Raw genomic sequence first — 22912 nt, 5'->3', positions numbered from 1 at the left:
GCTGGTGGTGTAGAGTCTCTGCCATTTACTTCTTGTGTGGAGAAGAGTGTAGGCATAATGACACTGGTGATGCCTACTTCCCAGAGCTGTTCAAGAATCTATAGACAGTTTGGGAATGTACTCTGGAAATCACAAAGACTATACGGACACGTGTCCTTCTTTGCCTAGTCACCTCTGTTTCCCTGCAGAGGCAGCCCCCTCTGTGAGGTTCTCCCAGGCCAGCAGCGATGCCCTTCCCCTCCCCAGTACTCTGCTGCCCAGTGCAGCTGGGTCCACATCCCCATCCCAGCACTCATGAGCAGTGTGACCTTGGGAGTACTACCCAGGCTCTTTTGTGTCTGGGTTTCTTCCTCTGTACGTGGCATGGTAATAGTCCTACTTTCTTGGGTTATCACAGGATCAGAAGCGTCAAAACATGGCAAAGGGATGGCCAAGGATTCAAAGGGTGGGAGGGAAGAACGAATACCAGCACAAGGGATTTTTAGAGCACTGAAACTACATATGATAGTGTGATACATATAGTGATACATATCATTTATGCATGTATCTAAACCCATAGAACACAACACAAAGAGTGAATCCTAATAATGTATTAATGTAAACTATGGGCTTTAGTTAATAATAACGTGTCGATTTGTTTCATCAGTTGTAACAAACGTACCACACTATTGCAAGATGTTAGTAACAGGGAAAATTGAGGGGCGGGGTGAGGGGTAGATGGGCATTCTTTGCACTTTCCGTGTATTTTTCAGTAAACCTAAAAGCTCAGAAAATCTACAATAATAAATCTATTTCATAATAATCTATTATAATAAGTCTATTCTAAATAAAACAAAAAATAAACAGCGAGCCGCCTGAGCAGTGCGAAGCCTTGACGGTTTTGGTGTCACCATCGCCTGATCATCTGCGCATCGTTAATGCGCCTGGTCCCGAGACTGGAGCCTGGGGAGCTCCCTCCTCTCTCTGCGTGCACCCAGCACCCTTGTAGCTACCGCTGTCGGAGCAAAGCATCCCGGAGGCCAGGATTGCTGAGGTGAGGGCGCCACCTGCTGGCCCTGCTCAAGTCTCCCCTAAAGGCAATGACCGTGGAGTCTTCTTCGGTGCTGTCCTTGGAGCTGGGAGCTCCACCGGAAACCCAGGGCCAACAGCGAGTCCCTTGCTGCGTCACTCATGCAAAACACCTACGTCATGTAGCGATGTCCAGGCTTGTCACCAGTAACGACACGGCAAAGGTCAGATCTTGTGACTTTATTACAGAAGAGTCCCAAAGTGCTGGAGTGCAGTCTAGGTCAGAGCTACCTGCCCAGAGCCGAAGCAGGTGGACACTTCTCGGAGCGGACATCTCGGGGGACCCAGTCCTGCTTCTGGGGTAGTAGAGAGGGAGCCGCGCCAGGGCGCGGTCCGCACAGGTGGGAGCAGCGCGATTCCTAGCCACTTGCTGCGGACTTCTCGCTTTGGGCGCCAGCACAGGGGAGTCTTACAAGGATGCCAAACACTTAACGGTGTGCCAGGAGTGTGCCAGGCGCTATTCTGAACATCTTACTGGGGTTAACTAATGTAATCCTCTTGAGGAACATAAGGAGGTAGGTACTATTATGGTTCTCCCCCACTGTACAAACGAAACAGTGGAGGCACAGAGAGGCTAAATAACTTGCCCAAGGTCACACAGCCCAAGAAGGGTGGGACTGCGATGGGATCTCCGGACTCCATGTTGCGTGACCCACCTGTGAGGCTGCCTCTCTCTCTCCTTCCCTCATCTAGAAACGGGACTATCAATTCCTCCCTGCCCTTCCAGTCGGCCTGGGGCTGGGGTAAGAGACTCGAGGTGAACACGCCTCGTCACTTCTACAGGTTGGGCGGGGGGCGCGAGCCGTCTCCGGGCCCTTCCGCCGCTGGCCAGACCCGTGTCCTCGAGCCGGGCCTAGGGCTGGAGCTCGTACTGCCCTTCGGTGGCGGTGTGGAAGTCCTCGAGCACCGACTGCAGGAACTCGAAGGTGGGCCGCTCCTCCGGCCGGCTCCGCCAGCACTCGGTGATGACACCGTGGTACAGCTGTGGCGGGCACGTGTCGGGGCGCGGCATGCGGTAGCCGCGCTCCAGGCAGCGGATGACCTCGGGGTTGCTCATTCCTGCGGAGGGGATGGAGAGTGAGGCTGAGGGCGGGGCCGAGGTGAGGCGCACAGACCGGCGTCCCCTCCCTGGCAGGTCACCTGGCTGTCTGGCTAGTGCCACCCCTAAACATCCCTCTATTCACTTTCCATCGCTTGGAGGACAGCTGGAGAGGAGGCTGTAGGGCCGGTCCTCCGGGTGGGGAACCCTGCCTTGCTTAGCTGGGACTTCCCCGCCGCGGCCCAAGCCCATCACTGACTGGGAAGGCACTTCATGACGGCGCACCAGCCCGCCCAGGGACACGGCTCTTCGGCAGGCGGCTAAGCTGCCCATGCCCTCCAGACATGGGACAGGGAGACTGGGAGATTTCACAGTCAGGAGAGGGCTTTGGGGAATCCACCCAAGGTGGAAGGCCAAGGGGGAGACGACCTGCCCCCAACGGAGAACAAACCAATTCACGGTAAACTTGAGTTCAGACCCTGACCTGTCCTTACTTCCAGGGTTCGGAGGCTCACTGACCTCTGCTGACCGAAGGGCATGCGGCCCCGTTGCCAGAAGCAACGTTGAGGAAGGAGGCGGAACCTCCATCCCCAGAGTGACATGCGTGGATCTCTGTTCCGACTGCGGGGACTCCATTCTGGCACGTGTGTGGGCAGCCCCAGGCACTAAGCATGGGATATCTGTCATCACAGCCATTTCAGGACAGCAGGGAGCCCACCTAGTCCCTACAGGGTGAAGCCACCTACCTGGGTAGGGTACACGCCCATAAGTGACGATTTCCATCAGGAGGATTCCAAATGACCACACGTCTGCTTTGATGGTGAACACCCCGAAATGGATGGCCTCTGGGGCAGTCCACTTGATGGGGAACTTGGCGCCTGTGAGAAAAGCCATGAACAGCTTTGTGAGGCCATGGCTGACTGTCCCTATGCACCTGCTCCCTCCCCTTGGCAGGGCTTGGACCACTGTATGCAATGGAGATGCTCCCAGAGAGCCACTAAGCCCCACTAGGACACATGGCCAGGCACGTGCAGACACTACTGGGGCTCCATAGCACAGAAGGACAACGTGACACAAATGCCACCTCCATCACCCCGATTGGGTCATTGCCCAGTGGGCTTCAGAGGGCCACCAACATGTGTTTCCACCTGGGACAGAAGAGTCACTCTCCGCCTCATGTGTTTAACAACAGGAATCACGGCTTGGACAAATCCCCTTAACTCGTCCCTGCCTCAGTTAATCCCTTCCTGCCTAATGGAAACGATGACGGATGACTCATGTCCCACCTAGGGTCACAGGGAGGAGGGGATTCCAATCCTGCTGTCCCAGGAAGCCCTGTGGACGGCTGCAGCCCTGGTCAGCATTCAGAGTAAACTGCACAGCTCGGCACTGGATTTCCCCTTACCTCGCCTCGCTTTCTTGGTCTCTCCAGCCAGCTTGAAGCTTCCTCAGCTGACGAGCCCTATTGATCCTTCTCCCGTGCCAACTGATTAACATGCTCAGCTAATATTGCTTGCTTGCCAGCTTACTTGATCGATGTATTGGGCCGTTTCAAGTCCCCTTGGGAAGAGAAGCCCCACCTCGGGTATACTAAGGAACGAAAGCAGAGTGCTCTGTGGGAACCCTAATTCAGCTATAAGCGTTTGCTTCTCATGCTTCAGAAAAGTGTTTTCCAAAGTGTGTTCTGCGAAAAGCTAGTTCTGTGGGGCATTGATGGAAAAAGTATCTCGGGCTCCAATTCGTTTGGGAGTGACCAGGCGAAGCCCACGTACGCCGTTCCTTTGCTGCAAGACTTCTCAGGGCCTTTCGTATGTTGGTGTGCATCAAGAATCTCTGAAGGAGGCCTGGATGGACCATGCAGCATCTCCAAACCTACTTGACCCCAAACCATTCCTCATAGTGCCCTGCAGAGCGCCTCTAGGGAAACGCTGATCTAGGTGGGTGTAAGGCCAGAACTGTGAAAACCACAAAGCTTCTCAGATCTCTTCACACAAGGCTCTGCCCTGTAGCAACGAGGAGAAATCCAAGGGGGTTTAGGGAGGTGGGGAAAGTAAGGCCCAAGGTCTCCCTGTAGATGGGGGATCTCCTCACCTTCTTGGACAGTGTATTCACTGTCAATGATGCGGGCCAGGCCAAAGTCAGCGATTTTGCAGCACAGGGACTCAGACACCAGGATGTTGGCCGCCCTCAGGTCGCGGTGGATTGAATTCATTTGCTCGATATACGCCATTCCTTCGGCAATCTGAGGAAACAGGTCACACAGTGAAAGACAGCAGAGGGACCTCCGTGCAAGGATGGAGCCCACCCAGCGTCCCCTGCATAGCCCCTGTCAGCAGAGGAAGGACCCTGTCTGGAAGGCCAGCCTTCATCCTCTCACAGCCTGGAAGGGGCAGGAACGCTTGGGAGTGTGTGTCGGGCTTGTTGGTAGGTGCATAGAGGGCGGTTCTGCTGCTGGGGAAGGAGCAGCTCCCTGAGTGGAGAGGGAAAATGGCTTCAACCACTCCTCCGTTAGACAAGCCAAGAACTCCAGCCGCCTAAAAGCCCAGCAAGGCATATCTGCTGGTGTCAGAGCCAGAGAGACCTGAACCCCCACCCACTTCTCTCTCCTTGCAAGTGTCTGCAGGGGAGGAAGATAGCAGAATGAAAGCAGGAGAAAATGAAGGTCTCTCAGGGGGCAGGGGAAGAGGACAGGGAAGGAGGGAAAGAAAGGGTCTCATCTCCTTGCCACACTGGATTCCCTGTTCCTGGAGTGGCGAGCCCTGGATTGGAGTCCTTGACCTCCACCCCTGGAAGGTTGCTTAAGCTCTCTGAGGGGTCACCGTCCTGACTAAGAATTGAGCGAAGGGGGCTCCAGGGTACGGAGTTGAGGTGAGCATTAGGTGGCCAAGGCCCTAACCCAGCACCGCCCGAGGCAGGCACTCAGAGCATACACAGAATCCCAGTGGCACCCAGGCAGTTTCTGTTTCTGTCCCCGATCGCCAGCTCTGGGCCAAGACTAGCTGCTTGAGTTGCTCTTGTGTCTTTTAGTGGAGGACACTCATTCGGGTTTTATCCACTGTGCTCCCAGTTGACAGATGAAGACACTGAGACTAGAATGCCGGTTTCCCTCCTCAGACCTGCTATCGCCAGGAAGCCAGCACTGGAATTTATCCCACTTCTCCCTATGTGTCTGTTTGCATTGGTTTATTCGTGAAGCCATTCACTTATTTATTCTTTGCTAAATCATTCCATCAATATACATATATTGGTATGGTTCTGGCCGGGGGGCTCTGAAGCTGAATACCAAATGCTTGGTATCTAGACAGCATTTACTGGTACTCATCCCATTAACAAATATGTATTCAGCAGTACCAGAAATGATTTTTTTTTAAAAGGTTGAGAAGGACCCAGATGTGCTTTTGAGGAGAAGACTATACGGCGCTCAATGCCAACAGAAACGCGTGCACCAAGTGCTCTGTGCCACTTACCCGTCCAGGGAAATTTAATTTAATTTAGCTTAAGTCTTGAACACTGATCAGGAGTTTGCCAGATGAGTTTGCCACTGATCAGGAGAATGCCAGGGTTCTGCCCAGGCATTCTGAGCAGAGGGGGAGCCTGAGCTCACAGGTGTGACAGCACGTTTGGGACCTTGGTGACTCTGCCAAGTAGGGCACGTGGGTGGTGGTTGTAGGGGAGGTTTGCATTACATCCTGCAAAGCAAGAAAAGGAATGCCCAGAAGGGTAGTGTGTGTGTGCACGCATGCATGGTGAGGCGCTAGCATGATGAGAATGTGGTTAGAAGCCGTTTACCTGGAAGGTTCTGATTTTCTGGTTTCCTAACCCTTAGATTCTTGGCCACATCTAGGTCTAAATGCAGGTGGCTTTTCATGTCCTTCATCCCTTAGTGATCCAAGATTTCTCCAGGGATTGAGAAAGAGACAGAGGAGAGTGAGAAAAGGAAAAGAAAGAAAGTAAAGGGGGTGGACAGGTTTATCACTGTTATGTGGTTTGAAACTGGTTAGCAGTGTGAATTTTCCGAGACCACTCACCAGCCTGCTCAAACCCATCTGTGCTTACCTCAGTGGAAAAAGGGCATCGTGACATCAGTTCCTGAACTGATACTAACAGCAGATAATACCAGATAAGGTGGAGATGGGGCGGTGTGGGGTGAGGGGGAGGTTTCCTCTCTGTAGCTGGATGTGTGTGTGTGTGTGTGTGTGTGTGTGTGTGTTTATGTGTCTCACAGGCTGACCACAGACCAGAACTTTTCTGCTGAGGGTCCCAGTTTTAACAGACATACACACTCAGGGCCACCAGGTGTGTTTTCCTGCCAGTTAGAACCCTCAGCTAACTGAGGAATCCTCGGGGAGGAAAGATGCCTCCTCTCCATTTTACTCTTCACTTCATGAAGTCTGGATTGTGATTAACCTGCTGTAGAAGGCATTTCTGGGCACCATCAGAGGAAGAAGTGAGGTAACAGCAAAACATCTGCCTACAGTGTTAAATGGGATTCATGTGAACGGATGGGCTTCCCACACCATCCATTCTCCCTCTCTAGTAATAGGACTCACCTCATCCCATCCTGGCTGCCCAGAGTAGAGACTACATTTCCCAAGCTCCCTTGAAGCCTAGGTGTGGCCAGGTGACATGGTTGGGGGGGGGGGGGAAGAGGAGGGTGTTAAAGCAAGTATAGTAGGTGACTTCAGGGACACGTCTCTACAGGGAACATGGTGGACTTTCTTCCCCCTTACTTCTTCCTGCCTGCCGAGGAGAGGACAAGATGATGAAGTGTGAACAGCCGTCTTGGACAATAAGATGACATATGCTAAGTACCCAGCAGGTGGAAGAATCATGTGGCTTTGAGGGGCGGACCCACCTACCTGCCCCAGACTGCCCACCTCTGGATGTTTATGCATGTAAACCATTATTGCTTTGGGTTTTCTGTCCTTCACAGCCCAACTTAAATTTAGTGGATACAACCTCTAAATAGCTGACTTTGTTAAGCCATAGGGCACAGAGGAGAGGGCCTTGGGTCCTGGGTCTTTTGGGCATCACGACTCTCGGGGGCCACTGCCCTCGGTAGCTCACAAACCTGGGCTGACATGTCGATCAGTCTTGGGAGGGACAGTCGGCTACCTTCATCTGTCTTCAGGAAATCCAGTAAGCATCCTACGGAAAGAGATGTGGCATCTGCCCTTCTGCAAAATGATCCAAACCTGGCTGTGCCAGCCTCTCCCAAGCATGGAATGCTCCCCACCTGGTGTCAGGAAGTACGGGGCGCCCTGTCGGATCTCTAGTACATCAAAAGAAACCCACCCATCGTTGCAGAGTGATTTCTGCTTTACAGAAATTCTACCCACAGTCCTCATAACACCCCAGGGGGCAGCAAATGTATTCCCAGCTGCTCAGAGGAGGTTGGGTTTCATCCAGGTTCGGGATCACCCAGCCAGGGAACCAGGCATGGAACCTGCTCTTTGACTGTAAGTTCAGTGCTTCCTCCTCACGTGACTTTCCAAAGTGTCTCCTTGCCCCCTTCATCCTTTGTTGGTAGAGATTCTGCCTCCGAGGACCAAGGGGGCAAGAAAATGAGAATGGAGAGACCTGTCCCTCAGGTTTGGTGCAGGAGACCAATGCAGCTCCTCTTTGGCATCTAAGAGCTGGGAGGGACGGTCACCTGAGGTGGGGCTGAGAGGTGAGCAGTGGAGCCATCGTACTCCCAGCTCAATGTGGGGTCCCCTTCACGACGATTTCTAAGGAACTGTGTTATCATGGCACCTTAGGATCCTATAGGAAGCAATGGGCAATCGGGATCACAGGAAGGGTAGGAAGGAGGTCACAGGCTGAGGCCCGACCCCTGGCCCACTGACCTATGAAACCTTGACCCCACCATGGACCTCAATGGCCAGCTGGACCAATTTCTCTTTTCATCCATGTCAAATGCTCATATGGTTGTCAAAGGTCCCACGCCTAGTAAGTGGCAGAACTGGGACCAGAACCCATGTCTGGATGCCTGGCTCGCTACTCTTTGCGATGCTGCGTCCTCCCGAGTGGGCATCAAACAGTGCTGGGCACAGAAGATGCCCTCCAAAAGTGTGGGTTGAAGTGCTCCTGAATGGAGGACACAGCTCTGTAAGAACCACTGCCCCATCTTGTTTCTGATCATCTGCCCTCCTGCTCCCCAGGCACACGGAACAGAGTGGACGTTGGCTAATTGCTCTGGCCCGTGGCCGAGTGATCCCCCATGGAGATCCCTTGCCGGCAGACCCACTGTGGCACACCAGCCTCACCCCTGTCCGCCCCTCCCCACCCCTGTCTGAGGGATGCAGCCCCATGCAGGGCACCACCTCTGGCCATGTACTCGGTCACGATGTAGATGGGTTCCTTGGTGACCACGGCGTAGAGACGAACAAGCCTCTCATGCTGAAGAGTTTTCATCAGGTTGGCCTCACCCAGGAAGGCCTCCGGAGACATGGTCCCCTCCTTTAGAGTCTTGATGGCCACTTTCACGGTGTTTTGGTAATAACCTGAGAGCGGGTAGGGGAGAGAATAAAGAAGCCATTCAGAAGACCCAGAGGCTGTGGAAGGCGATCCCTTAACCAAAATGTACATAAGTTTCCAGGATCCCTCCTCATTCTACAGGTGCAGGACTGAGGCCAGAGCTGCCCCCCTAGGAAGAAGCCCTGGGCTGGAATGTACAGCTTCGAAAGGTGAGCTGGCTTATTTGACAGGATGCCAGCCTGTCTCAGCCTCTCGAGCTCAACTGGAACCTCAGGCAGTTAACCTCAAGAACTTACCCTGCCTGGGAGGGGACCGTTTTACCTTTGCCCCGAGGGATAAAATAAAACACTTTTTATAGTCTGATAGTGCCCATGGTGAACAGGGGAGTGATCATCAACTATACACACAGGAACCTGAAAGTTAAGTGACTTGGCCAGAGTCACACAGCCACAAGCAGTGGCTTCGTCTATTATCAGACCCCTGGAGCTCCTGGTTCACTGCTTACTATGTTTAACAGGTCATTTCTGTCTGGCAAACCAAAGCTAAGAGGAGATAGCCTTATGTTCAAGTTCACACACCTGTCAATTGCAAGCTAGCCCTGGGCAGTGAAGAGTGAGTGAGGGAACCAACCAAGGTTTTGGGAGAGCTGGATTCTATTCCTGCTGCATCACCACAGTGTCCTGAGGGCAAGTGACTTCAATGTCTTAGCCTGCCATTCATTATCTCATCTGTAAAATGGGTATCATGGCCTCTGTCCCTCTCCCGAACAAATGTTTTGGGGAAGCATGATGAACTGTGCGTATCTTGAGCCTTCTGTGCTTCGGGACACAGGGCAGGGAGAGAGAGGCTTGTGGCTGCCACATACTCACCCATCCAGACTTCGCCAAATTGCCCAGACCCGAGTTTCCTGACCAGCTTGAGAGACTGCCGGGGGATTTCCCATTCATCTTGGACCCACAGGTCTTGGGAAGCCAGGCTGACACAGGGTTGGGTGAGTCTCTGGCATAAGCCATCGCCTTTCTCTGCATTAGGGAAGAAGGGATGGGGCTGGAGGTTACCAGAGCAGCCAGATCACATGTCTCCCTTGGGGACCATGTCCTTCCCAGCTGTGTCCCCCTCTCATTTTTGCCAACTATACTCCCATTTCCAAGTACACATGTGCACGGGCACACACATACTACATACACACTCAGCTATTTGCATTCATTTTGTATAAAGTGAGGCATGCTATCATTAACCTGCTCTCTCTAAGACTGAAAATACTTGTTATTCTCCAAGTGGTCACATGCTGAGCCAGGAGAGGGAATTAAGGACATAGACTTTGAGTCATTATGTTGACATTTGTCCAGCCTTGGGATAATCCACCCCCCCACCCCCAAGATGGCACCAGTGAGTCACATGATGGTGAGATCTTAGTGATAGATACAAGGGGTCCTCTGCTCCCCACCCCCACCACATCCTCTTCTCTTACGAGAATAATGTTGCACCAAAGCCTGGAGAGTGGGGAAGGTGATGCGGGGGGAGATGTAATAGCCCCCTTCATCCAGGGAGCGGATCTTGTAGTGTTTGATCACTTCCCCCTGGGTGGTCACATCCTTCACAGTCAAAGAAAAGGCACCTAGACGGGTAATAGAGATACATGAATGAGAAGTAAGGCATACAGAGGGAAAATCAGGATTGGGATTTGAGCTTCATATCACTGCCACTGGAAATTCTGCTCCCCTTCCACCATAAGTTACCTTTTCTTTCACTTCAATCTCAACCCTCCAAAAAACCTTTACTATCATCTCCACCCAACTCTGACCTTGATATTCCTCCCCCAGTTTCCTAAAATTCAGTCATGGGATCACAGAACTCTGGAGCAGACAGGATATTCTCCCAGCAAACACGATGTCCCTCACATGGGCCCCTGGTCATTCAGGGACACTTTGCCATGGACTACTGAGAAATGTAGAGTTATTGGAGGGACTAGGGGGTTGATTGATTCATTGATTCATTCGTTCGTTCATTCTAGCTGAAAAGGCTGACCTTACCTCCACAAGCAATAGCAAATCCCAACCTTGAAGCACTCATGTTTGTGGAGGAGAACATAAGCAGCTATTTACTGGAGTTCTGTACAAATTTATACACACACCTATGCATTTTGTCGTGTACAAGGGGTAGCAGGTGCTAAAAGTTAAGAACAATTTAGGAAGCAAGAGTTTCCAATGGAGAAACTTCCTTTCACAAACTTGGTGTTTTTATAAAATGCCTCTGTCCAGCTCTCCAGGTACCACACCTGCCACTCTTATTCAGGAGATGAGGAAACTGAGGCCAAGAAGGGGAATGCTGCTTGCTCCTGGTCACTCTGCTGGTTAGCAGCAGGCTTCAGGGCTCCCGATCCTCCCTGAGGACGTGTTTACCGCAAGAAATACCACTCTGCCCCGCCAGGTGTCAGGCTCGGACACCTCTTTTTCCGGTGTGGACCCTTGATTTTTCACTGTGCTGTTTCCATCTCAAACTCCCTTTCCCTCTCATCTCCCTTAGGTATCACACCTCTCATCACCTACTTGCAAAAGGATGCAAGATGTGTGCACACCTTGCTGCTGCTAAGCCCATTCTCTGCCCATGACACCAGCCCCAGCCCAAGTGCTGCAAACGGTCTCCCCCATGCCCCTTGGTAAGTGCAACTGTGCCCCAGTATCTAAGAAACCAGAGAGTGGCTCTAGTAAGTTCATTTATCCTCGCATCACTCTAGCAAGGAAAAGGGTCTTTCTCCTCATTTTGTCAGTTGCACCCTGCGTAGGCTGCATCATAAGTAGCCAAGGAGACCCTGCTTTCATCCACATAGGACTGCTCTCCAAGCTCGTGATTTGGGGCCTCCCTCTTGCCCCGGTTCATCCAACAGCCTGCCTCTGGTATCTTTTGACAGCTCAGTGTTCTTCTTAAAGGGGACCTCCAGATCCAATCAGCTTCCAGTTCAAGCTTCTTAGAGATTGAGATTTTTTTTTTAAGTTTATTTATTGAGAGAGAGAAAGAGAGAGAGTGTGTGGGCCCTGCGTGTGGAGGAGGGGCAGAGAGAGAAGGAGAGAGGGACTCCCAAGCAGGCTCCATGCTCTGTGCAGAGCCAGACACGGGGCTCGATCTCACGACCATGAGATCATGACCTGATCCAAAATAAGGAATTGGATGCTCAACCGACTGAACCACCCAGGTGCCCCCAGGGATTGAGATTTCTTAACACTGGCAGAACTGCCTGCCTTCAGACAGGGAAACTAGTTGGTCCTCATACAGATATGAATAAACTGAGGCTTGAGAGGTTAAGGGACGTCCTGGAGGCCACAAGAGGCTAGAATTCACTTCCCTTGCTTCTGAGGGCAGCATTCCTTCCTTGTCTGGCATCCCCTGGCTGTGGCTTTCAGATGCACTTGTTTTGGAGTTCTGAGAAGTATGTGTTCACGTGTGTGTGTGTGTGTGTGTGTGTGTACGTGTGTGGGGGTGGTGATGCTGGGATGGTCCTCAGCTCCAGCTCTATCTGGCCAATTTCCAGCTTAGACTAGTGTGGACAAGGACAGGAGGGGATACCCCTACCTTTGGAGAACCCCCTCCTCTGTACTGAGGTCATGAGTCCCTTTCTCTCCACTGGGCACCTTAGCAATAGGAAATGATTAAAACATCATTTCCAGGGTGAAATGACACGATTCTGGAACTTGCTTCAACATAATAGGGATGAGTGGGGATATACATGAAGTAAGATTGGCTGAGTGATCATTTGTTGAAACTGAGTGTTGGGTACCAAGGCTTCCATTTTACTATTTTCTCTGCTTCTGTATAAATTCGAAATATTCTACAACCACAAAACATTATGTCATCTCCAGTGATTTCCATATTGTTTTTTGGTCATAGGTGCTTTGCTGTTAAAATGGAATAGTGGCAATATCTTAATGTGTGTGTGTGTGTGTGTGTGTGTGTGTGTGTGTGTGTGTAATTTAATGCATCCATTGGTGCATTTCCAGAAATTCTGCACAGAGCACCCAACTTACCAATGCACCCCTCCTTCTTCTCAACCTGACCCTGACTCCCTTTTTTTTAAAGTTTGTTTATTTATTTTGAGAGAGAGAGAGAGAGGCAGAGAGAGAGGGGGAGATAGAATCCCAAGCAGGCTCCACACTATCAGCGTGGAGTCAGATGTGGGGCTCAAACTCACAGAAGCATGAGATCATGACCTGAGCTGAAACCAAGAGTCAGACACCTAACAGACTGAGCCCCCCAGGCACCCCGGCCCTGACCTTTTGAAGGGCTGGGAGGCCTAGGGATCGCCCCTGAGCCTCACAGGGTGTAATGAGCATCTCTCTTTGTCCAGCTTTTGCAGCTCTGGTGCTTTCACTCGCCGCAGTTCTCAAGCCATGAATGGAGCTGAGGAATGAGTCCGGGGTGGGGATGGGGGGTGGAGGGGCTCCTACTACCCAAACCTGTCTATTCTCATCGCCCAACCACAGGGTATCCACTAACAATCCAGCCATCCTCTCTCGCCTCCCTCCTCTGATGTCACTGTCACCACCTCCTTTCTCTCTAGTTAAAAATTGGCCACGAGGACGTCATAGGTCCTTATGTGCTGTATCCTGATAAACAAATGATTACTTTACACATCTTGGGAAATTCCTTTCCATCACCCCAGGTTAGGCCAGCTTGACACATTTTAGAGCCGTTTTTTCTTTTTAAAACTTTTAAATGTTTACTCATTTTTGGGAAAGAGAGACAGAGAGAGAAAGAGAGAGAGAGAGGATGTGGGGAAAGGTCAGAGAGACAATCCGAAGTGGGGTTTTCCAGTGACAGCAGAGCCCAATGTGGGGCTCAAACTCACAAACCATGAGATCATGACCTGAGCCAAAGTCGGATGCTAAATCGACTGAGCCACTCAGGCGCCCCACATTTTAGAGTTTTTGAAGCCTCTTAGATGAGTTGGGATCTGAGCCTTGTTCACTGTAGGCCTCATGTGAGTCACTTCCTCCCTTAGGGACTCATTTTCCTCATCTTCCAAATGGGGGTATTGGCTCAGCATCCCAAAGATGGCAGACATGTACCAGGAAGCATATATATATTAAGGTTCAGAGCAACATGTTCACAACAGCCCCAAAGTGGAAACAACACATGTCTACCAACATTAGAAAGGAGGAATAGCTTATGGAATATTAACATGCTGGATTCTGGAGAGCAGTGAAAGTGAACAGACTACTGCCATACTCAACAACATGAGTGGACCTGTTATGGGCTAAATTGTAACCGCACCCCCACCCCCACCCCCACCCCCGAATTCTTATGTTGAAGTCCTAACCTCCAGTACTCAGAATGTGACTATATTTGGAGATGGGATCTTTAAAGGGGTGACTACAAAGCCATTGGGGGATTCTAATCCAATATGACTGGTGTCCTTATAAGAAGAAGAGATTAGGACACAGATTGAGGAAAGACCAGGTGAGGACACAGGGACAAGAGGACCATCTACAAGCCAAGGAGGGAGGCCTCGGAAGAAATCAGTCCTGCTGACATCTTGATCCTGGGCCTCTGGCCTCCAGCACTGTGAGACAGTACATTTATGTTGTTTAAGCCCCCCAGCCTCTGGTACTTTGTTATAGCAGCCTGGCAAATTAATAACGAATCTCACGATGCCAAGTGCAAGGAACAAGACGCACACACACAAAAATAGTACTATTCCACTCTCATAAAGTTGAAGAACAGACGAAACGTGGATGGTAAAACTGTAAGGAAAACCAAGGAAGGATTTCCCCAAAGGTTGAGACAGCAGTGACCTCTCTGGGGGGGGCGGGGGGAGGGTTGTTGAATACAGAAGGGGCACAAGTGGAGCAGTGAGAGGGGCTATGGATGTCTGGAATGTTCTCTCTCTTGTGGTTGCACAGGCATTTACTTATTACGACTCTATATGTATAATTATGGACTCATCTATGATTTATGCAATTTTTATATGTTCTATATTTTATAACAAAAGGAGCTTTAAGATGGAAAGAAGGAGAGAAAATTAAATGAAAGACAACGAGAAAGCCCAGGGGCCTGCGGACGGTGGCAGGATTGTGTCTCTCAGTCAGCGGGTTTGAATCCACGAGGGCTCCCAGTTCTCCACAATGGCCACCCCCTTCCTTCATTTCCAGCCACAGGCCATTCTGCAAACTTATGTTATCTTCCAAGCTCCTGGAGGTGTCTGAGGTCACAGCCTTTGGCTGAGATTATCTCTAAGGAGTCTCAGCTCTCAAATCCTTTGATTCCAAATGTGGCTCTGGGTTGTGCCCCTTCTTCAGACCCCACCAGCCTCAGCACCCCCGCTGAGCCAAAGATGGTGCGCAGTGGCCCTGGGTGGAGACAGCTCTCCAACTGCACCTCTTACCTGCACCCTGTACATTTCCAGCCTGGCCAAGGGACACCTGTTGGCCCTGAAGCCTCACACTCAACTACTAGGCACTAGATGGGCTGTCCAGGCGGGGCCCGAACTGGAAGGGAGACCAGAGGCCTGGAAGCCGCTGGGCTCTCCTGGCTGGTGTCTCCCTCCCATCCTTCCCTCCCAGACATAGCCTCAGGTCGGGGTTCCCGGGGACCGCACAAGAAGGACATGCTGGGCGCCATGCTTACCTTTGTTGGTTTCACTCTCTCTGATAAGAAAGGAGCCCGCCTTATTGATTGGAGCCAGAAGCTGCCTCTCAGCATCTTTCCGGCTAATTGATCTAAAGAACCACCTGAAAAAGGAAGGCAGACAAACCTCAGAGGCTGGTCATGCTCTGCAGAATATTCTTTTCCAAACCTCCCTCCTAAGCCATATGCCTCACTCCGAGAAATAAAATAGTGTCCTCCTGTTTTCGACTTAACCATGAACTAACAACACTCCTCACATCTTGATTCATGAAATGCCCCTTGGTCCCTGTGCCTCTCTTTTCTTCTCACTTCCCATCAGGGGATGGACTTACTATTTTCTTGAAATGAGAACGTTTTGGGGGGTGCCTTTTGTTAATTCTATTCTGGGAAAATGCACCCAACCACCATCCCTCAAAGGACACCTTGAGGTGCCTGGGTGGCTCAGCCAGTTGAGCGTCCGACTTCGGCTCAGGTCATGATTTCACAGCTTGTGGGTTTGAGCCCAGCATCAGGCTCTGTGCTGATAGCTCAGAGTCTGGAGCCTGCTTCAGATTCTGTGTCTCCCTCTCTCTCTCTGCCTCGCCCCCATTTGCTTTCTGTTTCTCTCTCTCTCTTAAAAATAAATAAACATTTAAAACGTTTTTTCTAAAAAGCACACCCTCCTCAAGGTCAAGTCTCTGAATTAGACAAAGTGCTGAGACTCTCAGAGCACAGATTCCTGCCTTGTTCCTCTCAAGCCTGGACCAGTCAATGTGGAAGTAAGTGCCCATGGTCCCACACCTTTACAGCTTTCTCAGTCCTTGGGCACAGTCAGGCTCTGGGTACTGTTTGCTCAGTGCATGCTGTGTGAGGGAATGAATGACTGAGGCCCTGACTGGCTGAGGTAGACCTTCCTGGTGTCGTGTGGAAGTAGGTTATGAGGACGTTGGGGAGTGCTGCCCTCTGTAACCCAATTCTGAATGAGGTCACCACTCTGTGAGCCCCCCTGAGGTCTGAGCTCCTGAGTCCTGCCCACTGGAGGCTTTGGAGGAGAAGTGCTGATCGCTGTGCCTTGATGTTAGCTTTGCGAGGCCATGGACCAGGAAAGGGGCCAGGAAAGGTCCCATTTCACAGATGGGAAAAGTGTGCTCAGCACGGCGGGGTGGCTCCCTGAGCACCAGACACCAGACAACACCAGACACTCAAGATGACCTGAGGGTCATCTTGAATGGTGGACAAGTCTTCCCCAACAATCCCAATTCCCTTTCCCTTTCCTGTCCCCTCCATGCTGGGCTCACAGAGGCTCTCTTTTCACCCCTTTTGGCCCCCTCCCTGCCCAGCAACCCCCAGAGCAGCAGCAGCGGCAGCAGCAGCAGCAAGCAAGCCTCTGCTTTTGAAGGGCCTTCCGATGGTCCACCTACTTTTCCACCTCCAGGGTCTCTACTCGGGCCACAAAGTTGCTGGGCACGTAGCCTTCTCTTCCTGTGATGAGAGACCTGGCCAACCACCAGTCTCCAACTCTACGGAGGAGGAGGAAAAACAAAAATGAGATCGTGGCTGCTGCGGGCCTCTCCTAGGGGGCAGCCCCCAGCCCTCCCCCCCCCCCCCCCCGCCAGCAGGATCTCCTCCCAGAGGCGGAGGATTCAGAGGGCTGGTGAGAGGGAATCTGGGCAAGATGCTCAGGGAGGGGTTGCTAACTTGCCGAGCATCGGGCTGGCCCAGGGAGGAAGGAGATGGTGCGGCTTGTCCACACGGCCTGGCCACCCCAGAGGGCCCCTGTCTACCCTGAGTAACCTTCCTCTGGATTAATGGGACAGAGGAAGAATTTAGTGAGTGAGTTGGGACTGGACGGGAAAGCCAAAAGCAGGAGGAGAGCTGCTCAGAGGAGGAGCCGGGCTCCCCACAGCGTAGACCCAGAAGGCCCGGGTTTTCGTGCTTTTGGTTCAAGGCCATTGCAGAACTTCAAGAACAAAAGCAGACCCCCAGGGCTCCACAGGACAAGCCAGATGTTTGAGAGAGAACCGGCTTTGGAGGAGTTTCTGAGAAGGAAGCTGGAAATAAAGCTGATTTCACGAGTGGAATCCTGTGTGAGATCTTGTCCAGCAAGGGAGACACACAAAGCTGTGGTGGAGCAGCTGGCAAGCACTGTCAGAGGGCTCATGGAGGAGGTGATGTTAGCAGTGGGTTTTGAAGGAAGAGTAGGCTTTTGGCAGTGGAGCAGGGGATAGAGAATGGAAACCACCACATGAGGCAGACTTTGGAATGGTAGGAAGGAAGACGATTGGGTCAAGTTAAAAAAAAAAAAAAGTGGGTGACTGGGCTGGGGCAGGGCAATGGAGAAGATCCTCTGGACGCAGCCGTGGAGGGTGTGGGTGTGGGTGGGGAGGTGGACGGCGGGGTGGGAGTCCTGCCATGACAGGGAGCCACCGAGGCCTCTGACCACAGGACCGCCTTCCAGAAACTTACTCCTTTAATATCTGTAGCTTCTCCCCCTTCAGCATTTGCAGGTCCCTGTCATTCACTGAGGTGTAGTCATACTGGGCCACCACGAAATGCTCCTCTAGAGTGAACAAGGAAGAGATGGGCACCCCAGCCCGGACCCACCAGGTAAGTTGGTGCAATGGGCCATCTCTGGCTGCTAAGGGGTCAGGATGAGGCAGGGGCATAGGGGAGGCTGTGGTGAGCTTTCTTGCTCACCGGTGCAGCACAGGCAATTCCTGTCCGGCAGATTGACTTCCTGACCTTGCTGCTGGGAACAAAGAAAGGGCTGCTCCTCAGGGCCCATCCTGGCTTCTCTTCTGCTCTCCACATAGGAGCCTTAAAGCCTGAACAGGGTACGGTCTAAGGGAAAGGACAACCCAAAGATCTAGGGAGATTGGCCACATGGGTCTGATGGCTGCAGTCCCAAGTCTGGAAACAAGTGTTGGCTGATTCCTTATTGCCTCAGAGAACATGAGCTTCCCTATTCTTCCTCTTCCCCACCTGCCCCTTCCCACCTCTTTTCCAAAGAGGGTAGTGGTCTTGGAACATGGCCACTGTAACCTTGACCTATAACCATGCCCAACGCCCTGTCCCAGTGCTCTTGGTAGGCAGTCTCTCTAACTTGCCAGTGGTTTCTGGAATGGACGTTCAAATGACCACTGTTAGTGAGGAGGGCTTTTCTGCAAAGCTCCAGGGAGCCAAGACCCGCCTGGAAAAGGTCAGCTGGAGACTACCTCGTTTACCTGGGAGTAGATCACCCAGCTTTGTCACCAATGTGTGGTGGTGTGACATTGGGCTCATCACCTCCCCATGGTGGGAAGAGGCAGTTGGAATAGATGACAGTGGCCCCCTCCAGTCCTGAGATTCAAGTTATTGCACCAAAGGCAGTTCATTTATTTTTTGCCCCCTGGGCTTCCTTACTGGAGATATAAAGCTCCCGGCAGGAAGTGAAGGGTAAACCCTGGTAATTAATGGTGAATCATGGTAATTAATCATGATCCCCAGTAGGATAGGATGAGGAACACCAGGTAGGAGAACTAATCTCTGTTTAGCATTTTGCTCATGAGTTTGACAGACTCTGAGCTCTTTCAGAGGAGGAGGCACGTCTTACTCAGTTCTACAGTTTCTCCAGGACTCGAACCCGGCCAGTCTCTGGGTACTTACTATTTGCTCCGTGTGTGCCGTGTGAGGGAATGAGTGACTGAAGCCCTGACAGAGCTTTTGGTGCCGTGTGGAAGTGGGTTGTAAGTGCCTGTAAGCTGATTCTGAATGAAGCTACATCCTGTGAGTGCTCCCAAGGTCCAGAGCCCTGACCCAGGAAGGCCAAGGTCACTCATTATGGGACCCCCAACTGTCCTATCCATCAGAGTGGAAGTAGAGACTGGGGGTGAGGGAGGATGGTGTGAGTGGTCAGAAGGTCAGCAGTGGCCTTGAATAGTGGGGAAAAAGTGGGAAAAAAGATGGTGATGGGACGCCTGGGTGGCTCAGTTGGCTGAGCGTCCGACTTTGGCTCAGGTCATGATCTTGAGGTCTGTGAGTTCGAGCCCCGCGTCAGGCTCTGTGCCGACAGCTCATAGCCTGGAGTCTGCTTCAGATTCTGTGTCTCCCTCTCTCTCTGCCTCTATCATCTATCATCTATCTATCTATCTATCTATCATCTATCTATCTATCATCTATCTATCTATCCATCTATCTCTATCTCTATCTCTCGGAGGAAAAAAAAAAGATGGTGCTTCCATTCACGGAATAGACTGAGGGCAGGAGGGAAGACGCAGACCTATTATAGGCCCTCGCCCTTTGAGGTTAGGAGTTAGAATCTTTGAAAACTTAGGTTTGTTTGTATGCCATTTGTATTTACTGTAACGCTTTTTCTTTTTGTCCCATTTATAGTCTGTAAAGTCCTTTTTAAAAGAAAACCCACCCAGGCTCAGATACAGGAACTGGTGCTTGGTTCCTGGAGAGGCCCCTACGGGCAGGTGAAGACTGGGGCAGAGCTGTGCCCGGCTCAGCACCCCCACCCTCAGCCTTCTTTCTGACCCTAGAAGGCCCACCCAGTCCTTTCCAGGAAGTGGTCCCCTACTGGGCCCCTGTGCTGACTGCTCATGGTCGGGAGGGGAAGATGGCTTGTGGAGCCTCAGCTTCCAAAGCAGCTCCTTCTTACCTTGGTCTGGGTGCATGTCCGGAGGTGAAGGAGCCAGGTGGTTAAACAGGACCTGGAGTAGAGACACAGGAACGCTGCATTAGTTCAGCCCCCGAGGCCTGGGCAGGGCCTGGTGTGGCAGGAAGGCTGCTGGGCCCGGCAGCTGGGTGGTCTTAGGGGTGCTGCTGTCAGCAGGAGGTTGCACAGGTAAATCGTGCACACGGTGCCACCACTCTCAAGTACCACTGCCATCTCACACAGTCCCTGGACCGTACACAGGGTTAGAGGAGGAGGGTGTGGGGGATGCCAACTTATTCATGTTATGAATATTCTTTTTTTGTATTCCATATTTACCGAACATAATTTTGAAGTAGCATTTTGCAAAATGGTATGTATAGTTTGGCTCAATTGAAAATATAAACACATAGGGCTCCTAGGTGGCTCAGTGGGGTAAGTGTCCGACTCTCAATTTCGGCTCAGGTCGTGATCTCCTGGTTGTGAGACGAAGTCCCACATTGGGCTCTGTGCTGACAGCACGGAGCCTGTTTAGGATTGTCTCTCACTCCGTCTCTCTCTGCCCTTCCCCTGCTCGTTCTCCCTCTCTCGCTCTCAAAATAAATAAATAAACATTTAAACAAGAAAGAAAACACAAACACATAATATAAATAACACTGAGAAAAAGGGTCTGGCGGCAGGAGCTCTGGAGTGCGAACTCTGGGTATCGTTGGCGAGTCGGATAATGAGTATTTACAATTTTTCTCCATAATTAGTATATATTATGTGACTTTTTAAAGTCAAAAACATTCCAGGTTCTATTACTTATTAGCATAAGTAATATGCTAATATTACTCTATGTAATCTGAGTTTACCCCGCCATCATTCATTCATTCAACAAACATTTCATTGTTCTGTGCCAAGCCCTGGATTACGTTGGGACACAGATAAAATGCCTAGTGGTCTAAGAAATGAGATTAGCAATCCCCACCCCTCATCAGGTCACTGTTGGAGTAAAGTGATGACCAGCTGAATGTGCTCCTCGAGGCAGAGAGCAAGAAAGCAGGTTCCAGGCATGACTCACCGCTGCCCAAACCAAAAAGGGGTAGGGGGCTAGGTGGGGGCGGGGGGTGTCACAAACAATCATCTAAAAACGCACTTTTGGAATGGAGTAGCCTCTGTGCAAGGGTGCTAAACGCTTTGTAAACAAGACAGAACTGCATCACCAGCTCCAGGAAGGGGACAATGACCTCCAGGAGCTTCTGGGTGGGAATGGGGCAGCAGATGTTGCTAAACGCCCCAGACCCTTTCCCACCACACCCTCCTCTCAAGCTGACCTTTTTGATTTATTTTTCTCTTCAAGGCTCCCCTTGCAAAATGAAAACTGGGTAAGAATTATTGGAAACTAACCCGATCCTGTGTAAAGGTAATATATAATGGGATTGCACAGTTGTATAATACATGTACTGTTGCATCCCTGTCAGAAAGGCACTTTCATTATACCCATTTTACAGATGCAGAAACTGAGGCATGGGGGAGTTAAGTAACCTGCTTCAAAGTACACAGCAAATCCATGTAAACACTGGCAATCTGGCTGCTAAATGTTCCACTATCCTGCCACACCAACATGAGGTGGGTGCCATGTTTTGGTGGCAGTGACAGGGGGCCGATTTGTCAGAGCCCTGAATTCTCTAGAGGTGGCTCTGGGCTGGCTGGAAACAAGCAGCAGCCCCCAGGGAGCCGTCCTTGCTCCCTGCTCTTCTTCCTTCCCCTCCCTCCCCAGCTGGGAACAGCCATCACTCACCAGGGGAGGCAGTGGTGGGGGATCTTGGCTCTGGGTGCTGACCTTCACAGGGCTCCAGAGGCCCTTACCTTTCTCCTTCACCTGCTTTTTGCTGCTCACCACTCCCATCCTGTCGGAGAGCACACAGCAGATTGGTGATGTGAGTAGGTCTTCAGAGCCTCAGTACAGAAGAGCTCCCCCAACTCCTTCCAGGTGGCCAATTAGAAAGGTGGGGTGGAAGTGGGAGGGGCAGTGAAGGCCAAAATCAGAACATGAAGCCAGTAAGCGGTTGGGCAAGCTAAGTTTGCATCCATCTCTTTTTCCCAGAGCAGGAAGAAGTAGACCAGACAGGACAAATGACTGGGTTTAGGACAGAGATCATCCAGGTCTGAGCGAACTGCCAGAAACTTCTGGGGTGAGCCCTAGTGCCTTGGGGATAGGAACCATGTAGAAAGAGTCTGACCAACGTGCCTGGTGGTCCGGGTTTAGCCTTCATTTTGCCACTGGCTGTATTACTTGGGAAGGTCAAGTTCCTCTCTTGGTCCATGTTAGGACATGTCTGAGGTTCTTTCCCACTCAGATTTTCAGATGAGATGCTATAAATTCAGGGCACACTGATGGTATAAGCGTGTGAGGCCAACAGCGTCTTCTCAGTAATATCAGAGTCTTCCATAAGTGAGAGAGATCGGCCAAGCTTTTTCTTGGGTAAAGGATCGTAGAGTTATAGAAGTGGGAAAGATGCCAGAGACCACAGCCGACACCACCACATCAGCACCGCCCTTATTCCAGGGGCAGCTATTAGGAAGGACTTACTCTTGAACTTCACAAAGCCTATCTCATGTCATCCTTTTAACTCTAAAGTAAGTGTAAGTAGGCATCATCCCTGTCCGAGGACTGAGCTTTGAGATGTTAAATAGCTGGTTCCTGGTCAAACCAGTAACCAACGAAGAGCGAACTGTGGAGCCCTGGCTGACCCCAGACCACTACACTCCACCTCACACCCGGCCCATCCCCAAGACACAGACATTTATAGAGGAAAGGACCTTGAGTCCCTGTTCTTGTCGGAAGGGCCGTGTGGTTGATGGAGAGTTCCTGACTGCTTTCACATATGTTCATATTTCATCGATTCCGGGATGCACCTTTTTTCACTCAACATCTCTTGAAATTGCGATGTGTTTTACACCCGACGATGATTCATAAATAGCAGCATCCTTTTTCCCTCTCTTTTAGTGATACATAGAATAAATGTTAGTCTTCCAAATAGCGGTGTCTTAGATTTACTAAAATGCAGTGATGTTTTCTTCTAGAAAGTTGAAAGCACATGTCTCAT

The 22912-nt window shown here is 51.2% G+C and overlaps 1 protein-coding gene across 5 annotated transcripts in view; it reads right to left on the bottom strand.

Annotated features, from left to right (window-relative positions):
* Window positions 1–706: 706 nt before the first annotated feature.
* BLK (BLK proto-oncogene, Src family tyrosine kinase) overlaps window positions 707–22912 on the bottom strand; it is a 79892-nt gene continuing 57686 nt past the window's right edge. For 3 of the 5 annotated variants that reach the window (XM_047857362.1, XM_047857365.1, XM_047857364.1), the window contains exons 2-13: window positions 21604–21712; window positions 19827–19878; window positions 17651–17744; window positions 16606–16704; window positions 15206–15309; window positions 10056–10202; window positions 9454–9606; window positions 8431–8610; window positions 7179–7255; window positions 4199–4349; window positions 2854–2985; window positions 707–2127 (exon numbers count right to left, since the gene is read on the bottom strand). In XM_047857362.1, the coding sequence (XP_047713318.1) occupies window positions 1922–2127; window positions 2854–2985; window positions 4199–4349; window positions 7179–7255; window positions 8431–8610; window positions 9454–9606; window positions 10056–10202; window positions 15206–15309; window positions 16606–16704; window positions 17651–17744; window positions 19827–19878; window positions 21604–21711 (1503 nt within the window). In that variant the 5' untranslated portion in view covers window position 21712 and the 3' untranslated portion in view covers window positions 707–1921. Of the gene's footprint in view, window positions 2128–2853; window positions 2986–4198; window positions 4350–7178; window positions 7256–8430; window positions 8611–9453; window positions 9607–10055; window positions 10203–15205; window positions 15310–16605; window positions 16705–17650; window positions 17745–19826; window positions 19879–21603; window positions 21713–22625; window positions 22806–22912 lie in introns of all 5 variants that reach the window. The other 2 variants (XM_047857363.1, XM_047857366.1) reach the window with 2 other exon arrangements.

The sequence above is a fragment of the Prionailurus viverrinus genome, chromosome B1, assembly GCF_022837055.1.
Source record: "Prionailurus viverrinus isolate Anna chromosome B1, UM_Priviv_1.0, whole genome shotgun sequence".
NCBI lineage: Eukaryota > Metazoa > Chordata > Mammalia > Carnivora > Felidae > Prionailurus > Prionailurus viverrinus.
Note: the sequence above shows the minus strand (reverse complement) of the source record. Positions and strands in the feature narration are given on the sequence as shown.